This window comes from Talpa occidentalis, unplaced genomic scaffold, assembly GCF_014898055.3.
Source record: "Talpa occidentalis isolate TD23 unplaced genomic scaffold, MPIMG_talOcc4v2.1 talOcc4.7, whole genome shotgun sequence".
In the NCBI taxonomy this organism is placed as follows: Eukaryota; Metazoa; Chordata; class Mammalia; order Eulipotyphla; family Talpidae; genus Talpa; species Talpa occidentalis.
Genome location: NW_023605083.1, coordinates 98,745,816 through 98,767,136, shown reverse-complemented (window position 1 = coordinate 98,767,136; position 21,321 = coordinate 98,745,816). Strand labels below are relative to the sequence as shown.

General features: G+C 42.5%; 1 protein-coding gene and 1 pseudogene across 10 annotated transcripts in view; both read left to right on the top strand.

Annotated features, from left to right (window-relative positions):
* The window catches only part of SPECC1 (sperm antigen with calponin homology and coiled-coil domains 1), a 228,951-nt gene that overhangs the window by 22,706 nt on the left and 184,924 nt on the right, over nucleotides 1-21,321 (top strand). For 4 of the 10 annotated variants that reach the window (XM_037494117.2, XM_054689430.1, XM_037494120.2 and 1 more), the window contains exon 1: nucleotides 20,731-20,746. The exons of 2 other annotated variants lie outside the window; for them this stretch is intronic. Coding sequence is in view for 1 of the 8 variants with exons in the window: in XM_037494118.2 (XP_037350015.2) it covers nucleotides 18,685-18,703 (19 nt within the window). In the remaining 7 variants the exon portion in view is untranslated. Of the gene's footprint in view, nucleotides 1-4,600; nucleotides 4,616-16,678; nucleotides 16,695-18,645; nucleotides 18,704-20,730; nucleotides 20,747-21,321 lie in introns of those variants that run through there. 4 more of the 10 variants (XM_037494123.2, XM_037494124.2, XM_037494118.2 and 1 more) reach the window with 4 other exon arrangements.
* LOC119232194 (tubulin alpha-1C chain-like) lies at nucleotides 2,547-3,910 on the top strand (annotated as a pseudogene).

Genomic DNA, 21,321 nt, shown 5'->3' with positions numbered 1-21,321 from the left:
TTAATTTACTATTGAGTTGCTTTCTTTTTTTTAAGACTTACAATTTTTTTAAAGATTTATTTATTTATTTTTTATTTATTTATACAAGCATTGGGTACAGTCAGAAGTGGGGGAGGGTGAGAGAATTCACCAGAGCCAGAGCGGGGAGCAGAGCAGGCAGAAGGACCGAAGTACACTGCTGAGGGGAGCAGCGGGCGGCAGGAGAGGTCTGCGCGCCATGTGGGACCCTCCTCGTGGCTGGGGAGCAGCCAGGGATCGAACAGGTGCTGCAGAGGCTGCGGGCAGCTTTGCAACCCAGCGCTCAACCGCTGCGCCACCGGGGAGACCCTACAATTATTATTTTTTTTTAAAGATTTATTCATTTATACAAGCACTGGGGTATAGGCCCGAGGCGCAGGAAGACGAGAGATTTCACCAGAGACAGAGCAGGGAGCAGAACAGGCAGAAGGACCAAAACAATGCTGTGGGGAGCAGCGAGGCAAGGGAAGAGAGGTCTGCCGCACCGTCTTGGAATCGAACCAGCACTGCAGAGGCTGTGGACAGCACAAAGCCACTGGGAAGGCCCTACTGAGTTGCTTTTTCACTGTTGAGTACTTTATAGATTTTGAAGGTTAACCCTTTATCAGATTGCTTTTTAGTTTGATGTAGTCTGCTTGTTTTTGTTTTCTGTGCTTTTGGTGTCTTATCTGGGAAATCATTTTGGGATTCTGTTATGATCCATCGATGATCTTTCTATTACTGACCTATACCACTGTCATTAATTTGTTTTTCTGGTCTATTTTAACATCTGGCAGTACAAATCCCCTTTCATCTTTTTCTTCAAGAATTTTCTCCTATAGAGAAGCATCAATAATTTTATCACATCATTTTGTAATGAATCTTCTTCACACTTTTAATCCTATTAGAATTTTTCCTGGAATTACATTTATTATTTTGTGGAGACCCTCTGATTAGGTATATGGTTTGTCAACCAGTCTTCTTTCTTGTCAACCAGTAAAGTGTTTTTGGAGGGTGAGTGCAGTTTTCTTACTAAGTTTACTCAGATATTTTATAGATGCTTTTGCTTTGTAAGATTTTTTTTTAGTTTGTGATAACTTATTTAAGTGTATTATTTTATTACACAATGTAATGGCTACTTGTTTTAGAAAATTTAGAAGGTATAATGAATTAAAAAATAAATGACCTACAATACCAGAGATAACCAAAGTTGACCTTTTTTGTATATCCTTATGTTAATGGATTTACAGTCTAATTGAGGGAGTAAGACATGATCACATGAAAGGCTTAATAATCCAAGGCACTTGTACATTTTTGTTTGCCCAGTTTTCTTTTTTTCTTCTTTCGGGATCTGCTAACTGTTGGTTGCCTATCACTCAGGTCAACCCTCTTGCCTGCCACTGCTTGGACCATGTATCACACTGGGGTTCTTTTCTGAGGAGTGTCTTCTTCTGAGGTCTTAAATTCCAAAAACCTCTACTCCTGGAAAGCTAATGGGTAAGGTCTTCCCATTCCAAGACCACCTATTTGAATGAAACAAACTTAGGATAGCAGAGTAAGATGTAATTAAAAAAAAAAACAACAGATTCCTGATGACATATCAACCTCTAGATCTAGCTGGCTTAAAGTCAACCTGAATCCATCCTTAGACTTTTCCATAAGCAAATAAATTGGCTATTTTTCATAAACAAGATTGAATTGCAAATTGTGTCACTTGCAACATTCTCAACACCAGCACATTCTGTGTCTGTGCCATGGTGCCATGCACTGGGGAGACCTAGATGAGTTATGTTCCTGTATACACTCAGTACCCCAGGAAAATAAATATTCTGAATGAGAGCTCTTTAGGGAACACCACCAAGGGCAGCAGCATTTGCCAGTGGGGTATGGGGCACAGTTGTGATCACATCCTAGTGGTGGAAGGCCATCTCTTAAGTTGCCTGACCACAGCTCCTTATAGTGATCTGCCATTAGAATGTTGAAGTCAGTATGGGGGTTGGAATTACAGTGAACACGGGAGGAGGGAGTGGTTTGGTATCACTGAAGCAGACTCTGCAAAGTCATACTGCCTGCTAAACAAGTACTCCCTGCCATCCATGTAAGAACTACTTGGCTGCCTTTTATATCCAGTAAAATGAATTGAAATCCAACTTATGGTCTTGACTAAGCTCAGATAGCCCTGATGACTCCAGTTCTTGGTGAGTGTGGATCAAACACATGTGACTTTTTTGCATTTACAAACTTCCTTCCACATTTTTTCCCTTCTATGCAGTATATTTCCTCCTTGTTGCAGGAGATCTCATTGTCACTAGGGCTTGTAGGTTACCCACAGTAGCGAAGGATGTCGGCCCCAGGTTTTCACAGAGTGCTCATATAATTTTGGGATTCACAGTTAAGTATAAAAATTGAAAATTAAGGATTAAAATAATTACTTAGGATGAAAGGAAATTGCTGTTTCTCCCCCAGACTCCTTGGTAATCTGTCAATGGGAGGTCCTTGTCATTGTCCCCTCTTCTCTCCCAGCCCCTCAGAGCCTTACAAGTGCAGTCATGAATGAATGTTTCTCTATCCATATTGGCCGGGCTGGTGTCTTGATCAGCAGTGTTTGCTGGGAGCTCTGTTTTCTAGAACATGGCATTCCAGCCCAATGGTCAAATGCACAGTAACAAGACCATTGGGAAAGCAGAGGATGCCCTCACCACTTTCTTCATTGAGATGGGCACTGGTAAGCATGTGCCCAGGGCAGTGTTCATAGACCTGGAACCCACACTCGTTGATGAAATTTGCACTGGCATCTACTGCCAGCTCTCCCATCCTGAGCAGCCCATTACAGGTAAAGTAGATATTGCCAGGAACTATGCCTGTGGGCACTACACCACTGGCAAGGAGATCAGTGACTTCATCTATAAGCTGGCTGACCAGTGCATAGGTCTTCAGGGCTTCTTGGTTTTCCACAGCTTTAGTGGGTGAACTGGTTCTGATTCACCTCCCTGCTGATGGAATGTCTCTCTGTCAACCTGACAAGAAGGTCAAGCTGGAGTTCTCCATTTACCCAGCCCCTCAGTTTTTCACAGCTGTAGTGGAGCCCTACAACTTTATCCTCATCCCCCACACCAGCCTGGAATACTCTGATTGTACCGTCATGGTAGACAGTGAGGCCATCTATGACATCTGTCATAGAAACCTCAACACTGATGCCCAACCTATACTAGTCTACATAGGTTGATAGGTCAGACTGTGTCCTCCCTCAGATTTAATGAAGCCTTTAATGTTGGGCCAACACAGTTCCAAACCAACCTGGTGCTCTATCCACACATCCACTTCCTTATGGTCACTTATGCTCCTGTCACTTCTGCTGAAAAAGTATACCATGAACAGCTTTGTAGAGATCACCAATGAGTCATTCAACCAGGTAGTGGAACGTGGCCCTTGCTGTCATAGTTACATAGCCCGCTTCCAGTTGTGATGTGGCAGTGTGGTTCCCATAGATAACAACGTTACCATGGCCATCATCAAGACCAAACTTATTATCCAGTTTGCAGATTGGTGCCCTACTGGTTTCAAAGTTGGCATTAATTACCAGCCTCCCACTGTGGTACCTAGTGGAGACCTGGCCAAAGTACAGCAAACTCTGTGCATGCTGAGCAACAACCATAGTCATTGCTGAGGCCTGTGCTTGCCTGGACCATGGTTTGACCTGATGCATGCCAAGCATGCCTTTGTTCACTGGTACGTGGGTGAGGGCAAGGAGAAAGGGGAGTTTTCGGAGGCCCATGAGGATATGGCTGCCCATACAAAGGGTTATGAAAAGGTTAGATAGTGCTGATGGAGAGGATGAGGGTGAAGAGTATTAACTTGCCTGGTACAATCTTATACTCTGTTGTCTTGGGATTCATTTATTTCTGTTGTTCTATGAAGCTGTCCCATTATGACCTTCCCCTGTCAATAAAGTGAAATTTCTATTGAATAAAAAAAGGAAAGGAAAGAAGAACTCACAATAAATTACTGGATACTTTCTCTATGATATCCCTTTAGTCAGCTCACCAGAACTGCCCGCTTTGAAATGGTTCCTGATTGTAACATGACTTCCTCTTCCCACCTAGAACATTTTACAACTGGCAGGCTATAGCAAGTGAGGGGCCCTGAGACTTTAGGCCATAGTCACTTCTGAAAAGCAGACTGGCTCTTTTTTTTTTTTAATTTCTGTTTGATATCTCAGGGAACAATCAGCAAAAAGCTAGTCAGCCAACACTTTAAATCCTTACGTTTTAGAGAGGTATAAACTAAGTGTTCAGGACCCAGTAGGATAGAAATGTGATTTTACACATTTGTGTGTGTGTGTTTGTGTGTGTGTAGAGAGAAGAGAGAGAGAGAGAGAGAGAGAGAGAGAGATTGGAGGGCACTGGGGTGGGGGTAAGAGAGAAAGAGAGAGAGTGTCAGAAGCCATGGAAAGCGGAGCCTGCCTGCTTCCTGAATGAAGCATTACTCAAATGCTCACTGCTTGGGCCCCTTGAGTGTGGTTTTCCTCCCGGCCAGCACCAAACCCCAGAATAGTGCAGCCAACTTGCTGATTGAGGTCAGTCCTTCCCCAGAAGCAGGAGAAGCAAAAGGTTTTGCTGTAAGTAAACAGTTGGTTATTATATAAGTTGGGGATGAAAAACCTTAGAAGACTGTTCTATCTGGGGGGAGTTTTCTTCTGTTACAGGTGGTACATTTAACTTATCCAGGGAACCCTTATATGACTAAGGCATTATTAATACATACTTTTGTGGTTCACGGACAGGCTAAGGTAATGTAACATGCATGTTTTGGGGGGGTTAAAAATGAATTTGAAAATCCTCATCTGACATCTGGAAGGAATAGTCTTTTCTGCTGCCTGTCACTTTTTTCATCTTACAAAGTAAGGATAATTAATGCCGACTGCAAGTTAAGTGTATAAAGCTCTTTGGAAAAGAAATCCTCCCTGCGGGTACTAATTACTAGTAGTGTAGAGATCTATTTTCACAACCAAGGTGAATAGGACTGCCTCTGTGCTTTCTTCTCACCGAGTGTGGGAAGTCAATAATCCTGTGAAGAACACCACCCACTTGACTGGGTCTTAGCCCCTGGGAAGATTCTGGAGCCTTCTCCCCATGGAGATCAGCACTGCGGGCTGTGCCCTCCCTTCTTGCAGGGGACCCGATAATGTCCCTATGCTCAATATCTGGGACAAACATTGTGCTTATGAGGCCTAGATGGCAGAATTTCAAAGATATGACAAAGATAGGGGCTTTTCAAGGAAGTTACTTATTATATGGTTTCTGTTTAGGCAGTATTTTGCCCCACCCCCCAGCAAAGGCTCAAGCTACTTTGAAATGTCTGATCACCACTCTGTTTTTTATAAATTAAATTTTTGGTTTTTATTTCCCTTTTCCACCAAGTCTGATTTCTTACCAGAATAAAATATTTAGTTCAGTATTGCAGAAAGTCCGCATTTTAAGTTTACTGAGAAGTATGATTGCCTGTCTCAGCCTTCCATTAAAATGTAAAGGTGAAGATAGATTTGTTCTTTTACTGTTTTCTTCCTTCTGTTTTCTTTTACTGTTTTCTTCCTTTACCACTCAGTTCCATAAACTACATATATTTTTACGTGGTTCTCGTTTAGAGTAACTGTTTCACTACCTTTAATCTTTCGTTCGGCAAGTGGATTCATGTATAAGTGTTGTCTGAGCAGGAGAGGGCCTAAAAAGTAGAAGGAGCCCAAAATAAATACCAAACTTTTGCTTGAAAAAAATGTACCACATGTGATTGCTCTTGTTTTCTCATTTCATTTTGTTTTTAAACCATGTTAATTTTTTTTTTCCAAATCATCCAAGTGCTTGCGGTATCATAGGTGAAGCAGTTGAGTTCCTCCCAGGTATTGTCCCATTTGATTCTCACATTGGTGCCACAAGTCTTCATTGCACAGGTCAGGGAAGGCCATAGCAAGGTGATATCGCCTGGCCGGGGTCAGACTGGTGGGTGGAGAGGTGAGTTGGGATTAGAACTCCAGCCTTTCTAAATCTAGGGCCTGTGCTTGACAGAACATTTGGTAAGTTTAGAAATTAAGGGAAACAATGACTCAATCCCATGGCCTAAAACAACTTAAAATTTCTATATTTCTTTTTACTGTACAACTGGATGTAATAGCACAAGTGTTCTTTTTTTTTTTTTTTTAAGATTTATTTATTTATTTATATAAGCACTGGGTATAGTCAGAAGCGCGGGAGGGTGAGAGAATTCACCAGAGCCAGAGCAGGGAACAGAACAGGCAGAAGGATCGAAGTACACTGCTGAGGGGAGCAGCGGGTGGCAGGAGAGGTCTGCGCGCCATGTGGGACCCTCATCTGGTGGCCGGGGAGCAGCCGGGAATGGAACCGGCGCTGCAGAGGCTGCAGGCAGCTTCGCAACCCAGCGTCCAACCGCTGCGCCACCAGGGAGGCCCAGGGTTCTTTATGTTATTAGTTTTTGCAATTATTTTTAATGATGTATATAGCCTATTAAGTGATTGTTCCATAACTTATTTTAAGTTTTACGTCTTCTGTGTGTGTATGGTGGTTTTTTTTTTCTTCTTGCTATTTTAAATAAGACTTCAGGGACTATCTTATTCATATAGTTTTCCCCATGTTTTTGGATTTTACCTGTAAAGTGGTTTTTCAGATATGAGATTGCTAGATAAGAGGGGCATGAACATTTTAATGGTGCTTGGTATATGTTGCTAAGTTACTCTCTATCAACTTTGTGTGTGAGAATACCAGCTTAATTTCACCCATTCTTCCAGTTACAGTATCATGGGGAAAAAAAGGAAAGGAAAAACAGAATTTCTGTAACATAAATAGGCTCAACTTTCTTTTCACATTTGTTTATAACTTGTACTTTCTCTTGCTCATTAATCTGTTATGAATTTAATGCATTTTTGATAAATTTATGTGGTTTTTAAATAAGATTTATTCTCCACATTTTTGTCAGTTATTTCCCCCACACTAATATTTACATTTATGAGATTAAGTAAAATACTCATTTAACATTTTTACATAGTCAAATCTGTCAATACTTTTCTAATTCTTAGTTTAGAGATCAAAGTCATCCTCTTCGAGGGGATTTATTTTCTGTTAGTTTTTCTTTGGTGCGTAATATAAAAAGTAGATTTAAACTGACCTTGAAACATTTACTTTTCCCAATACTATTTATGAACAATTTTAATGTTCTCTAATATTTTATAATATTGTTCTTTTATGCCTTTCACCTGTTATGTTAAAAGATTTTTCTCTGGATTATCAGTTTTATTTACAGCACTTACCTATTTCTATGTCATTATCACATTGTGTTAACTTTTGTTGCTTTTGTAATATATAGATGGAATGAGCTGTGTGGAGTAATACTGAGTTAACTAAACTGTTGATTAAGAACATGGGCTCTGAAGACAGAAGGTTCTATGTAGTTTTCTCTCCCTTGGGCTTATTATTTGTGAATTTGAGATAGTAACAGTGTTTACTCCCTGGGGGGTTGGATGAGGAAATAAAAGCTAAATTTAAAAATAATATATGAAAAACTGTTTGATGTGTACAGTTATCTATAAAGCAATATATGTGCACATATATGTGTACCTTACATACATAAATGTGTAATATATATTTCCTATACAGAATCAAATGTGTAATTCTTTCCCTGTATGGCTTACGACAGCCTTTCATGGAATCTGGGGAGATAGAGAGAGAACAACAGATTGGCCTTATATAGAGTAAGAAACTTGGTACACTGAAAGACAGGCAAGTAAAAGAGAGAAATCCACAATACAGACAGACCACTGAGGACTACTATCTATCATAAATGAAGAGTCCCTGCAAGTCAATTAGAAAAAAACAGACTTGCAAAGAAAAAAACAGGAAGAGGCAATTTATAGACAGGAACTTTTATTTATTTTTATAAATAGACAATTCACGGAGGAAGAAATATAGATGGCCCATAAAACATATAATATTCAACCTCAGTAAGAATCTTAGAAATACAAATTCAAATGTGACTGAAATACCATTATCTTTACAACGTATTAGTAAAAATTGAAAACATAAATAATAACCAGCATCAAGAGCACATGGAAGTAGGATTGGCAATCTCTAGGGAACAAGAATTAGTAAAGCATTTTTTTGTATGGCACTTCTACAAAATATAAAATTTGCATACTTTAAAGTATCTTACAAAAATATTGTATATGTTTTCAAGGTAACTTGAAATTCTTAAAATGTTAAATTTTTACATGTGTTAAGAAACCAAAACAGTATTTTTTTATTCATTTGTGTATAAAAATTCATTTTTAAAAAGTACTGGCTATAAGGGGCTCCCCTGGTGGCACAGGCAGTTGAGTGCAGTGCTGTGAAGCTGTCCACAGCCTCTGCCGTGCTGGTTCTATCCCAGCCGGCTGGTGAGGGTCCCATATGGCACGCCAGACCTCCCCTGTTTCACCCGCTGCTCCCCTCAGCTGTGTATTTCATCAATCTGACTGTTCTGTTCCCGATCTGTCTCTGGTGAATCCTCTCACCCTCCCGTGCATCTGGCCTGTACCCCAGATCTTGTATAAATAAATAAATATATCTTAAAAAAAATAAAAAGTACTGGATATGCAATAGTGAGCTGCTGGCTATGTGACCATTGGAGAGGGAAGTAGAATTAGGGCAAGGTCTCTTTCACCTTTTGGTAGATGTCCTTCTGTGTTTAAATTTTTTATGAATCTGGCTTTGTGTTTTATTTCTGTAAAATAAATAAATAAATAGATAGATGTTTTTCCAGGCCCAGATGCAAGAAAACTCTACGGAGCATGACCGTGGGTGTAGGGATTCAGGGTCAGGAGAGAACATGACACATTTTAGTCATGATTATTTGGGTGGCAGTGTTTTCATTCCTTGCAGGTTTTAACTTATGTCTTAGGAAGAGAAGCAAGGAGCTTGAGAAACTTAGTCAGGGAGGCATACAGGAAACCTTGCTCACTGATGAGCACTGACCTCTTCCTGGCCCTGGCCCTCTCCTCACACCAAGCATAGGCCATCTGTACCTACATGGCTTGTGGAACTCCCTACACTCTGACTTGCTGGACGCCTCACCTTCCTCTTCATCAGTGTTCCTCACCTTCATTTTAAAAAATCATTGTCCAACATTCAAAGAAGCCATTCATTCAGTTGTTTATCCAGCAGGTATCTAGGGCCTGGTTCCAGCCAGGACCTAGAAGCAAGGAGAAGCAACAAGGGTGAAGCAAGAAGGTGCCAGACTCTTAGGAGGAGCACACACTCGTATATCACCCACCACTGGTTATGGCCATTGCTATGAGGCTACCAAGTAAGGAGCTGAGGTAGAGAATAACAGGCCAGAGCTCCTTCCAAGGCATAGGGGCTCCTTCCAGGGGGCAACAGGCTCACCTAAGGGCTTGGTGTGACACTGGCCTCTTCCTTGAAGCCCCTCCTATTTAGCCACATCTGACCACTTGGAACCTCGTGGCAATTCCATCACTCCAGTCTCACACTCTGCCCCCTTCTCTCCACCCCTACTCCCATTTCTTTATTCTTTTCATTGTTATAGGACCATTGTTTTCCAGTTTTCAGTCATTTAATTCCTCTTTTCAATTTTTGCCACTGCCAATTATCATTACTTATATTATTAACATATTTTAAAAGGAAACTTCTATGCCTCACTGCAAATAAGAAACCATGAAAGTGAAATAATGCTAAATTTAAAAATTAAAATTAAAATTTATCAGTAAAGAAGGCAGAACTCTGTTATATGGTCTGTAAGGCCCATGAGGTTGCTTGGATCACAAGGGATGCTCTTTATGGAAGGAGCTGCTTTAAGTTTCCATATGTAGCAGCAGAAAACGACCATTATCAGTGAATTCAGGGAAGACACCACAACAAAGAAATGAGAGACTACAGAGCATTCATTTATTTGTACAATTACAGGAGTGAGGTAAGCTAGGAACATGTGACAACCTGGGGAGACAGGGTCCCCCCGGGACAGGCGGCAGGAGTCACACCTGATGCCTCCTCATAATGAGAGGGACCATGTGTGTGAAGGAAGTGGCCTAACTAGTAGCCCCTGGGGGAATCAGCAGAAGACTTGAGGAGGCGGTGGTGTAGTAGATAAAGGGCAATATCTGGGAGCCATAGTCTGGGTTGTAAATAAATGTCTGCACTGGCCTGGGGCTTAGAGAACCTCTCTGGTATGTGCTGCCCACGGGGACCTGTTGTAGGTCTCACAGGTGTGGTCTGAGCATAGGTAAAGGAAGGGTTTCCAGAGTCCTGGTTTCCCCTGTGCTACCTGGGAGCTTTTGTTTGAAGGGAGGAGCCACAGCACAGAAAAGAGGCTCAGCAGTTTCTGTGAACTGGCTTGGACTGTTGGGCACTGGCACCTCCTTGGTCATCACCCAGGTGGGTCAGGCCCACCTGACAAGATGAGCACAGTGAAAGTTGGTTGCAAGGGCCCTCCTTGTGTTCCTGCTCTCAGCCTGGGGTCGTGACTCCCCACCCATCCTCTCCCCTCGCCATGGGGTCTGTTCAGTCCCTCATGCTCGTTCCCCTGCTTGTCTCTTTCCCTGACCTTGCTATTCCTTTGTCTGTTCATGTTTTTGCCCCTTTTCATTCAGTAAATGCATATTGTCCTGGGAATATCTTCCTCATGGAAACCTCTCAGGCATCCTCCCTCCCTGGGTCATACCTCCCTTGTGGTAACAGTACCATGTGACTCTCCTTAGGAGTTTTTCAGCTGAAATCTTTTATTTCTGGAACTCTTTGGTAGTTTCCTGCTCTAGACCATGAACTCCAGATGAGCAGGGATCATGTTTGTTCCTGCTTACCCCTGTTTGTGGTGTCTAGCACAGTGCCTGAGAGAAGACAGGTGCTCCGTAAAGGGTTTGTTGGGCAAATGAATGAAACAGTCCCCAGCTGGTTGACTGTACAAAAAGTGAATTCCCACCATTCTTTTTGGGCTTGACTTTCCTATTTCCAGTGCAGCAAAGGGCAGGAAATGAAGGGGAGTGACAGGAGAGGAGGGTAGGGTAGTGGGGCATGCAGGTCGTGCTTGTGAACCATAGCAAGGGCTTGGATTTTATTCCAAAGAATATAGGCACCCACTGGAAGATTTTGAGTACAGACATGACCTGCACTTTAAAAGGAATGCTGTGGGTAGGAATGTGTGGTCGAAAGAAGATCCAAGTGGATTTGCGGTATAATCTAAACAGAGCCAAAGGCCCGTGGCCTCTCTGCTGTCACAGTCACAGTAGGATCCTGAGTTCCTCACATCTAAATATATGTAAAACTTCTAAATTAACCAACATTTGCTGTCCCTGGGAGCTGGCTGGGTACACAGTGGCCCAGCCAGCAGGTGGCCTGCCCAGGGAACACTTGGTCCTGCCATCCGGTTGCTTCCTTCAGTCACAGACAAAACTGAGTTGCCAGCAGTCAGTCACCAGGGAAGGGGCTCTCTGGCCTATGGGGTGAAAATCTAAATACCTTAAACTGGCTTTCAGGATTATAACATTTGCTCCCATTCCTTTCCCCATGCTGTTTTCTCAGTTCCCACCACCTCCTCCACTGCTGCCAGCCACACCAGCTGGTGCGCTCACCCTGACTGTGCCTCCTACCCTGGCTGTGCCCTTCTCTCGTGGAGCCCTTCCTTCCAGTGTTGTATCTCAAGTCCTTGTCTTCTGAGTGGTAGCACTTTCTCGGGCTGCGATGACAAAGGACCACACATGGGAGGGCTTAAACACAGAAATTCGTTTTCTCCTGGTTCTGGAGGCTAAAAGTCCGGGATCAAGGGGTTGGAAGGCTTGGTTTCCCCTGAGGCGGCTCTCCTTGTGGATGGCCACCTTCTCATTGTGTCCTCCCTTGCTCTCCCCTCTGTGCCAGTCTGTGCCCTGGAATGTCCTCTTATAAGGACATCAGTACTTGGATTATGACCTCATTTTACCTTAATTACCTTTTAAAGCCTGTCTCCAAATATAGTCACTTTCTAAAGTATTGGGAGTTAGGAATTTAACATGTGAATGGGGGACAGGAGGGATGCAGTTCATCCCATAACTAGAGTCTAGTTCAAATGCCACTTTGGGGACCTCCCTGTGGCCCAAGGGGTTAAGTCTCAGCACTATGAAGCTATCCACAACCACTGCAGCAAGAGTTCAATCCCTGGCCAGGAAGGTAACCCACAGGGTGCAGCAGACCTCTCCTGTCTAATCTGCTGCTTGCCTTAGCAGTGTATTTCAGTAGACCTGCCTGTTCTGCTCCCCACTCTGTCTCTGGTGAATCTTCTTTCTCTCTGTTTCTCTCTCTCTCTGTCTCTGTCTCTGTCACACACACACACACACACACACACACACACCCCGCCCGGCATCTTTGGACTATACCCCAGCTCTTGTATGCATAAAATAAATAAATCTTTAAAAAAAATACCACTTTGTCCTCAACTATCTCTCTTTAGCAGATTTCTTTCTAACACTCTGTCCTTTGGTATTCACTCATTCATTGAAATACCCAGAAACACTTATTGAGCACCTTCTGTGTACCAGGGATCTGCTTAATGCTGGACATTCAGAAGCCAAAAATATGGTGCCATCTGGATGCTTATGTGAAAAGCAGATAAACCAGTTGTAGCAATTGCGACATAGCATGACAGATGGCAACATCCAGAGGGCGGGTATCCAATCTCTCACCAGACCAAAGTGAACTCAAAGTTTACCAGGAAAGTTTACCATCCACTTTATCTTTGGGTGGTGCACACATTGTGAACAGACACGATGGTATATGTGAAGGCCTGGAATTATGACAGAGTCTGGGGTTTCAGGGAGCTACAAACAGTCCCTTTCAGGAACAGGTCTTTGCAGGGGTGTGGGAGAGGATTGTCGGAGGGAAGGTCACGAGAAGCCTGGCATTTGGACTGGTCTTTGTCTTGAAAGGGGTTGTAGTGGCAGAAGATTTTTAAGCAGGGGAGCAGAAACATGTACTGTAGAAAGCTCACTGGAAATGTGGTAGCAGACAGTGACTGTTGCCCTGACTGCAGGAAGGGAAATAAGAAGTAGAAGGAAGATCCAGGAGAGATTTCAGAATCAGAACCACAAAACTTGGTGACTGGCTAGATATTTAGGAGTGAGGGACAATGACAGGATCATCATTAGTTTCCTGGACTGAGTCTCAACAAATGCCATTTTGAATGTACCATTTGACCATTTTGCTAAATGGAACTACCACTACAATCAAAATACTGAATATTCCCATCACCCTAAAAGGTTCCCTTTACATCTCTTTTCTGGAAGTCCCTTTTTCAGCCTCCCAAATTCCACCCTCACCCGGATCAGCTTTATCACTGTGTATTAGTTTTGTGTCTTGTAGAATTTTATGGAACCATATACTACTAGTATTTTGTGTCTGGTCTCTGTCATTCAGCATAATGCTGCTGATATTCCTCTATGTTGTTCTATCTGCCAATAGTGTGTTTCTTTTTATTGCTAGGTTTGGATATATACTATTTGGTCATCCATTCACACCTGTGTGTGTTTGTGTGTGTGTGTGTGTGTGTGTGATATTGCTGTCCAGATTGTCAGAGCTGCATTTTTGTATCAGCTACCTGCAGATGAGTTTTTGACCTTCTGACCATTTGGGAAGTTAAGACCCAAGTTGGCTGCTAAGTGCCACCCTGATAGTCACCCTGATAGTTTATTAAAATTTTTGAAGCAGAAGTCACCTTTGATGGACTAAATCAGGAACCCAAGGAGCGAACCTCAGTGTGTTGTTAATCAGCTTTACAGGAAATTTTAATCAGCCAGGTTGGAGATTCACTGCTTCAGATGACTATCTGGGGAACAGTAGCTGTGGAGTTATAACCTGCCTAGTCCTGTTTGCTTATCACTAAGAGACCATCTAGTCCAAATTCCTAGGTGATATTATTCTTCCTGAGTGCCAACCTCAACCACTTTACCTGCCAGAGGCCATTCATTTTTCATTAATTCATCAAACAAAATTTCTGAGCACTTAAACATGTAAGGCATTGATGCTGTGCATAAATGCAAAATTGAATCTGACTTGGCACTTATAATTAGTTGGAGATATGGGATATTGGCACACTATTATACAAGAGAAGGCAATGATGCAAGAGAAACATAACTAAAATGCTTGGAGTTTAAAAGCTCATCAAATAATTTTCAGCTTTTTGTAAGGATGGGAGATGGTGATCAGATAAGGTTACAGGGAAGAAGTTACATTTGATCTGGAGTTGTGAAAGACAGGTGAGATTTGTGCATAAGGGGAGCAAGAGTGGGAAAGACAGACAGGGCAGAGAGAATGTGAGGAAAACAAGAAAAAAAGGTAAGGAGGAAGCAAGTCACATGCAATTGGGGGCCCTGGAAGGCCAGCTAGATTGGTGCATGGAAAGTGTACAGGAGGAGAGGAAATAAGCTTGGAGTTACATTCAGGCAGAAGCAAGGAGAGCCTTAGATAGCACTCATTCAGTGCACTTAAGCTTTGACAGATGCATATTGTATAAACCACAAAGATTTATGGCAGTTTCTTAATCCCCCACCTCCCACACTCCCTCATACCTCTTTATAGTCAGCCCCTCAGATACCTCTTTATAGTCAGCCCCTCAGATATGGCTTTCCAAACACCAAGGATTCTGAGTCCCAACAAATGCCATTTTGAATGTACCATTTGACCCTTTTGCTAAATGGAACTACCACTACAATCAAAATATTGAATATTCCCATCACCCTAAAAGGGTCCCTTTTAAGTTACCTCCATTCTGATGCTATCTGATGCCTAGAGATAACATCAGATCCTAAAGAGTAAAGACTTAGTCTCACAAAGCTGCCTCCACTTCAGACACCAACAATTCCAGGTTGTCAGTTGTGCTTCTAACTAATCAGCTATAGATCAAAGGTTCCCAAGACCCCCAAATCAGGCTAATTTGCTAGAGCATCTCACAGAACTCAGAGAAATGTTAATTTGTGTTTACCAGTTTATTATAAAGGATACAAATGACCAGCCAGTTGGAGAGGTACATAGGGTGAGGTTCAGAAGGGTCCTGAATACAGGGACTTCTGTCCTTGTGGAACTAGGATGCATCACTCTCCTTGCACATGCGTGTGTTTACCTACCTATGAGGAAGCTCATCCAATCACATAGTCCAAGAGTTTTGATAGCATTCAAGCTGTGGCCTGCCTCCCTGTTCCCCTTTCCCAAGATCAGTAGAGGGGGTGAAAGTTTCAGTCCTCTAATCACTTGGTCTTTCTGGTGACCCATCCTATTGGGGTTGTCTGGGCCCTAACCTAAGTCATCTCACTAGTATAAGCTCTGGTGTGCTCAACAGGGGTTCCTCGTGAGTGACAAAGACACTCATCACTCAGGAAATTCCAAGGGTTTTAGGTACTCTGTGCCAATAACTACAGACAAAGACCACATATATTTCTTATTACACCAGAGACCCTCCTCCCACTCCCAGGCCTCAGTAACCACTAATCTGTTTCCTATCACTATAGTTTGCCTTTTCCAGAAGGGCCTATAAATGGAATCATATAGTAGGTAGTCTTTTGACTTTGGCTTCTTTAACTTAGCATAATGCATTCAAAATTAATCTCTCTCCTCCCCCCACCCTGTGTGTGTGTGTGTGTGTGTGTGTGTGTACCAGTAACTCTTTCTCTTTTTGTTGATTAGTATTATTTCATTGTATGGACACACCATAGTTTATCCACTCACATTTGAAGGACCATTGTTTGCTGTCTTTGCTGTTATAAAACAAACCTATGAATCAAGTTATTATGAACATTTGCATGACAGATGTTTGTGTGAACACAAACTTTCATTTCTCTTGGATAAATACTGAGGTATGGGATACCTGGGTTATATAAGTGCATTTTTAATTTTTAAGAAACTGATACTGTGTTTTACAGACAACTGTACCATTTTTCACTTCCACCAACAACGAGAGTTCCCTGCTCATGTTCTTGCCAGCACTTGATATTGTTTTGTTTTATTTTCAACTTGTAGCCATTCTATTGGGTTGTTGGCAAAATTACAACGCATTTTTGGAACCGCACAGGAATGATACAGGCTCTTTTGCTCAAGAACCATCTGGGCTGGAACTTTGGGGATGGGAGATAAACAAGTCAACTGAATGTTGGGCTGGTGTGAGGGGTATTGTGGATGTTCATCATGGTGGGGAAGCAGAACTGCTCTCTAGACAAGAAGGCCATGAACTGACTTTTACGAGACTGGAGGAGTTAAAGTAAAAGCAGGAGTAGGGTGGGAAGCCCATTTTTCTGGATGTAGAGAGGTCTTGGGTTGGCCTGGAAGCTGGATGATTGAGCAACTGCCTGTCATTTGCCTTGCTGGGGTCTGCATGCAAGGTGTCTGGCAGAAGTGGGCAGAACATGCAGTATGTCTCATTCTGAAACAAAGAGGAGGTGGGGGCAACTTTAAGACATGGCTCATGCTGTGTTCTCTGAGGATTAAGGGACTGTCTTTCTCCACTGTATCATAAAGAGCCCATCCTTAGGGGGTAGCCATAGTGCTGTTCCATAATTGTCTCTGTTCTCCTACTCTAGGGACAGATCACAGAGCTGTTCCTTGTAGATTTATTCCCGAGGACCATGCAAGGGACACATAATGACACGGTGATCCCAGAAGCAGCTTGCAACATTTTCCCCTCAGGTTTGCAGTTATTGTATATACTTAAAACACAATACTAGAAGTGCTTTATGCTGGGGAAAGATAGGGCATATTCTAGGCACTGAACAAATTAACCCTGCAAAGCACAGCAGTTGCTCTCATTAGCCAGCTGGCATGACAGGAAAATAGTTGAAGCCTGTGGGTTAGAAAAGAATATTTCAGGAATGCGAAAACAAAAAAGAAATCAGCTGCATTCACGATTTAACTTAAGCCGGTAACAACAAGGAAATCCAGAGCAATGGCAGACAGCCTGTATGAAGGGATGGGCTTTCCTAATTACTCTGAGGCAAGTCCACCAGGACTCTGGGCAGCCAGGGTGACAGTGTGGGCACAAGGTAGGTCCCTGCATCCTCTGCATCTGGAAAATTCACCTCTCCTAAGTCCCTCCCCTGCCCTGGCATGGCACTTTCTAGGATGACTGCCACTGTCAAACCCACTATACCCAACGCCTCACTGCCTGCCCTCCTGCACACTCCTCTCACAACTCCAGGGACCACTGATGGGAGCCTTGCTCCGGCACACTGCTCCTCCACCACCAATGAGCACTGTCACTGCCATGGCTTCTTTGTAGATTGAAAGTGCCAGAAAGACAAGCTTCCAATATGGCCCCCAAAGCACAGAGACTACGGCAAGAGACTTCAGATTCTCCGGAGGGAAGAGTTCTTTCAGTATCGATGGTCCAGTACCTGCTTGCCTCCCTCATCCCCTAGGATAAGACTTCTCTCAGGAGGCTCTTCAGTGCCTCAGACAGACAGACAGACATGACTGGGCCGCGGCACCAATACAGTTGGCATCCATTTGCAACTCTGGTCCTCTGAACTCTCACACTCTCCTGATGTAGGGCTGCCTTTTCAGATGCCTGTCATTGTTATTGAAAATCTACATCTACCTGATGGGTATCCCCTGTGGATCTATCCGAAACCACAGGATTCTGAAGGCACTATATCAGAGGACACAGACACACACATGCGCACACACACACACTTATCAGAGGAATGAACCAGAATCCAGTTTGGCTTTCTTTCTACATAAGTTCTATATTTTGCCAAGTTCCAAATTTACTTTGGTAATTAAACTGGTTGCCTCCAAACCTCCCTCCCCCCGCACACATACCTCCTGCCAAACTAGTGAAGACAGGTTGGGCATTTGTCAGGGAACCTCTCCCTTGGCATCATGAGGGCACCCTATCTCTGACATAAGAAGCAGATGAGTAGTGAGGAAGAAGTAGAAATGAGCACAGATTTTCCAGGAGGAAGAGAATTTGAGAAGTCATGATTAAATTATTGAAGGGGAAATGAAGCTTTTGAGGAAGACCTGTCATATAACTCATGGACTTCTCTGGCAAGAAGACTTGATACTACAGTGTTGAGCTGTGATGGTGGTGGAAGAGTTATGCCAGCACTCTTGTCTCTGAATTAGAAGTGGGAGTGTGGGTGGGATTCTTCCACCACATTCTGGAATTGTTAAGCCACTTTCTCAGCAAGGGGCCTTATGAAATGACCCTCTGTAGTTTCTCTTGTGGAGTCCAATTTGCAATATGGATAGTGTGACTCATGGAGGCTGCATCTCCTGATCTTGCAGAAGTGGTGCTGGCTTCTTTGCTTATTTTGTTCTTTGATGAGAAGGCAAGTGGCTAAATACAGTGAGGAAAGAGAGGCCAATGGCTGTGGCAAGGGGACCTGCTCATTTCAGTATTGAAGACCCCTTAGAGAAGTTGTGTGCCTTTGCTCCCCCATCTCTCCCGTGTCTCTGTAGTTCAAATGCAAATGAATTGCATTGGTGGAAGGCACAGAGGTTTGCTGGGTGGGTGGGGCAGTGTGCCCTGAAGTTCTTGCATTGTTCCAAGGGGAAATAAAGCAGAGTGAGTAAGAATTGGCCTGCTTGTTGCCTTGGAAGCTGTGCACTGACATCATAGAACTTTGCCCCTTCTCTCAACTGACTTAAGAGACCTACTTAGGAACAAGAAACAAAAATGTTGAATAAAAGACAAGGTACTTAGACTTGATACTTCAAATTATTGGTTCCCTAAACCTGTGGTTACTATCAGCTGTCACTTAAAGCATCTAAAAAATTCATTTGTTGTGTTTAAATTAAAACATCTGAAATCCTAAGCCATAAAAAATGTTAAGTATTGTTATTACTGTGAAACCTTTTAAAAGTCATCCTTCAGAAATAAATTTAGGAAATGAGATGAAACATTAGATGATCTTAGATATTTGGTATTGAATAATTTTAGGAACTATTTCTCAAGCAGTTTGTGAGATTAATTTTTTTTTTAAGATTTATTTATTTATTTATACAAGCACTGGGTATAGTCAGAAGCACGGGAGGGTGAGAGAATTCACCAGAGCCGGAGCTGGGAGCAGAACAGGCAGAAGGACCGAAGTACACTGCTGAGGGAAGCAGCGGGTGGCAGGAGAGGTCTGAGCGCCATGTGGGACCCTCCTCCGGTGGCAGGGGAGCAGCCGGGGATCGAACCGGTGCAGCAGAGGCTGCGGGCAGCTTCGCAGCCCAGCGCTCAACTGCTGTGCCACCAGGGGAGGCCCTGTGAGATTAATTTTTATAATGCTAATGCTTCTACATCAGCACTAATGTTATTCCAAGGCCGAAGTTTGAAGACTCTGTGTACTTATCAATGGGATTCTTACTCTGGAAGCAATTTCAGGATTTGGTTTTGGTTTTTGCAGTTGTTTAGAGACATTTATCAATTTTGCAGGAAAAGGATTACCATTGCTTTCTAATTCCATTTCGTTTTCTATTTGTATTTGTAAACACCTGCTTAGTGAGGGCCTCCTATTTGCAGGATCCCTACTGGGGCCTGTGCACCTGTCTAGTGAGGGAGGGGCAGGGAGACACCCATAACCAAGTTTTCAATAAAAGGCAGACCCTCCCTAAATATTCATTAGCTAATAATTATTGAATACCTGCTATGTGTCAGGCACAGTGCAAAAGTGAGGAACACTATGATGAGCAAGGGAAGCAAGGCCCTGATGTCAGAGAGCAGAGATCAAGGAAAAAGTAGAGGAAAGAGCCTGCTGTGTGAAGAACCGTTTTCATCTTACAAAACTGAAACTGTCCCCATTAAACACTAATTTCCCACTTCCCCCTTCCCTGAGCCTCTAGCAATGAGCATTCTCCTTTCTGCCTCCATGAACTTGATTACTTTAGGTACCTCAGATAAAGGGAATAATACAATGTTTGTCTTTTGTTGATTGGTTTATTTCACCTAGCATAATGTTCTAACAGTTCATCCACATTTTAGCATATGTCAAATTTCCTTTCTTTCTAAAGCTGAATAACATCCCACTAAATGTCTTTTGTTTTCTGAGTCTGATCCAATTTTGTTTTGTTTCTGATCCAGTTTTTCCATTCACCCATCAGCAGACACTTGGGTTACCGCCACTCTTTTGGCTATTTTGAATAATGCTGTGAACCTGGGCCTAAAAGTGTCTCTTTGAAACTGTGCTTACAATTATTTGGGAATATACTGAAAAGTGGACTTTCTGAATCATATGGTAATTCTATTTCTTTTTTTGAGGAACTGTTCTACTTTCTTCCATAGCACACCAGTTTACATCCTACCAGCAGTGCACAAAGGCTCCAATTTCTCCATGTCCTCACCAATGCTTGTTATTTTCTGATTTTTTTTTTTTTTGGTAGCTATCCTAATAGATGTGATGTGCTCTCTCATTGTGTTTTGATTTGCATTTCTCAGGTTGAGCGTCATTTCATTTACTTATTGGCTATTTGTATATTTTTTTTGGGAAAATGTCTAATCAAGTCCTTTGCCCATTTTTAATGAGGTTTGAGTTATAGGAATTCTTTACATATTCTGGACATTAACTCTATCTTAATCTGCTTAGGCTGCCTTAACATACTACCACAGATTGAATGACTGAATGGAAATTTGTTTCTTACAGTTCCAGGAGGTAGCAAGGCTGAAGACCAGAAGCCTTCTGCTTGGGTTCTTTGTGAGGCTCTCTTTCCTGGGTGGCAGATGACTGCCTTTTCACATGGCCTCACATGGGCTTCATGTAAGCACATGAGTAAGATGCTCTTCTTCCTCTTCTTATTAGGCCACTAACTCTCAGTTAGGACCCCATGACTTCATTGAATCTTTTTTTTTTTTTTTTTCGGATGACCTCAAATTTTTTTAAATTTATTTTTATTTTTTTAATTTTATATATTTTTTACATCATTTTTCATTTTTGCACAATGTATGCATTTTCATCTTGGTTATAGTCCCCATACAATCCCCCCTCCCCTTGTCATTGAATCTTAATTACCTCTCAAAGCCCCATCTCCAAATACAATCACATTGGGGAATAAAAGGCAGACCCTTAGTTGAAACTTATGAATTGGGGATAAGGGGACCACAATTCAGTCCACAGCAATCCTTTTATCAGAGAAAGTATTCACAAATATTTTCTTCTGTTCCATGAGTTGCCCTTTTACTTTGTTGGTTGCGTCTTTTTGATACACAGACAGATTTTAATTTTGACAGCCTAATTATCTATTTTGTTTCCTGAGCTTTTAGTGTCATATCTAAGAATTCGTTGTCAAATCCAATGTCTTGAAACTTGCCCCCTTTGTTTTCTTCTAAGAGTGT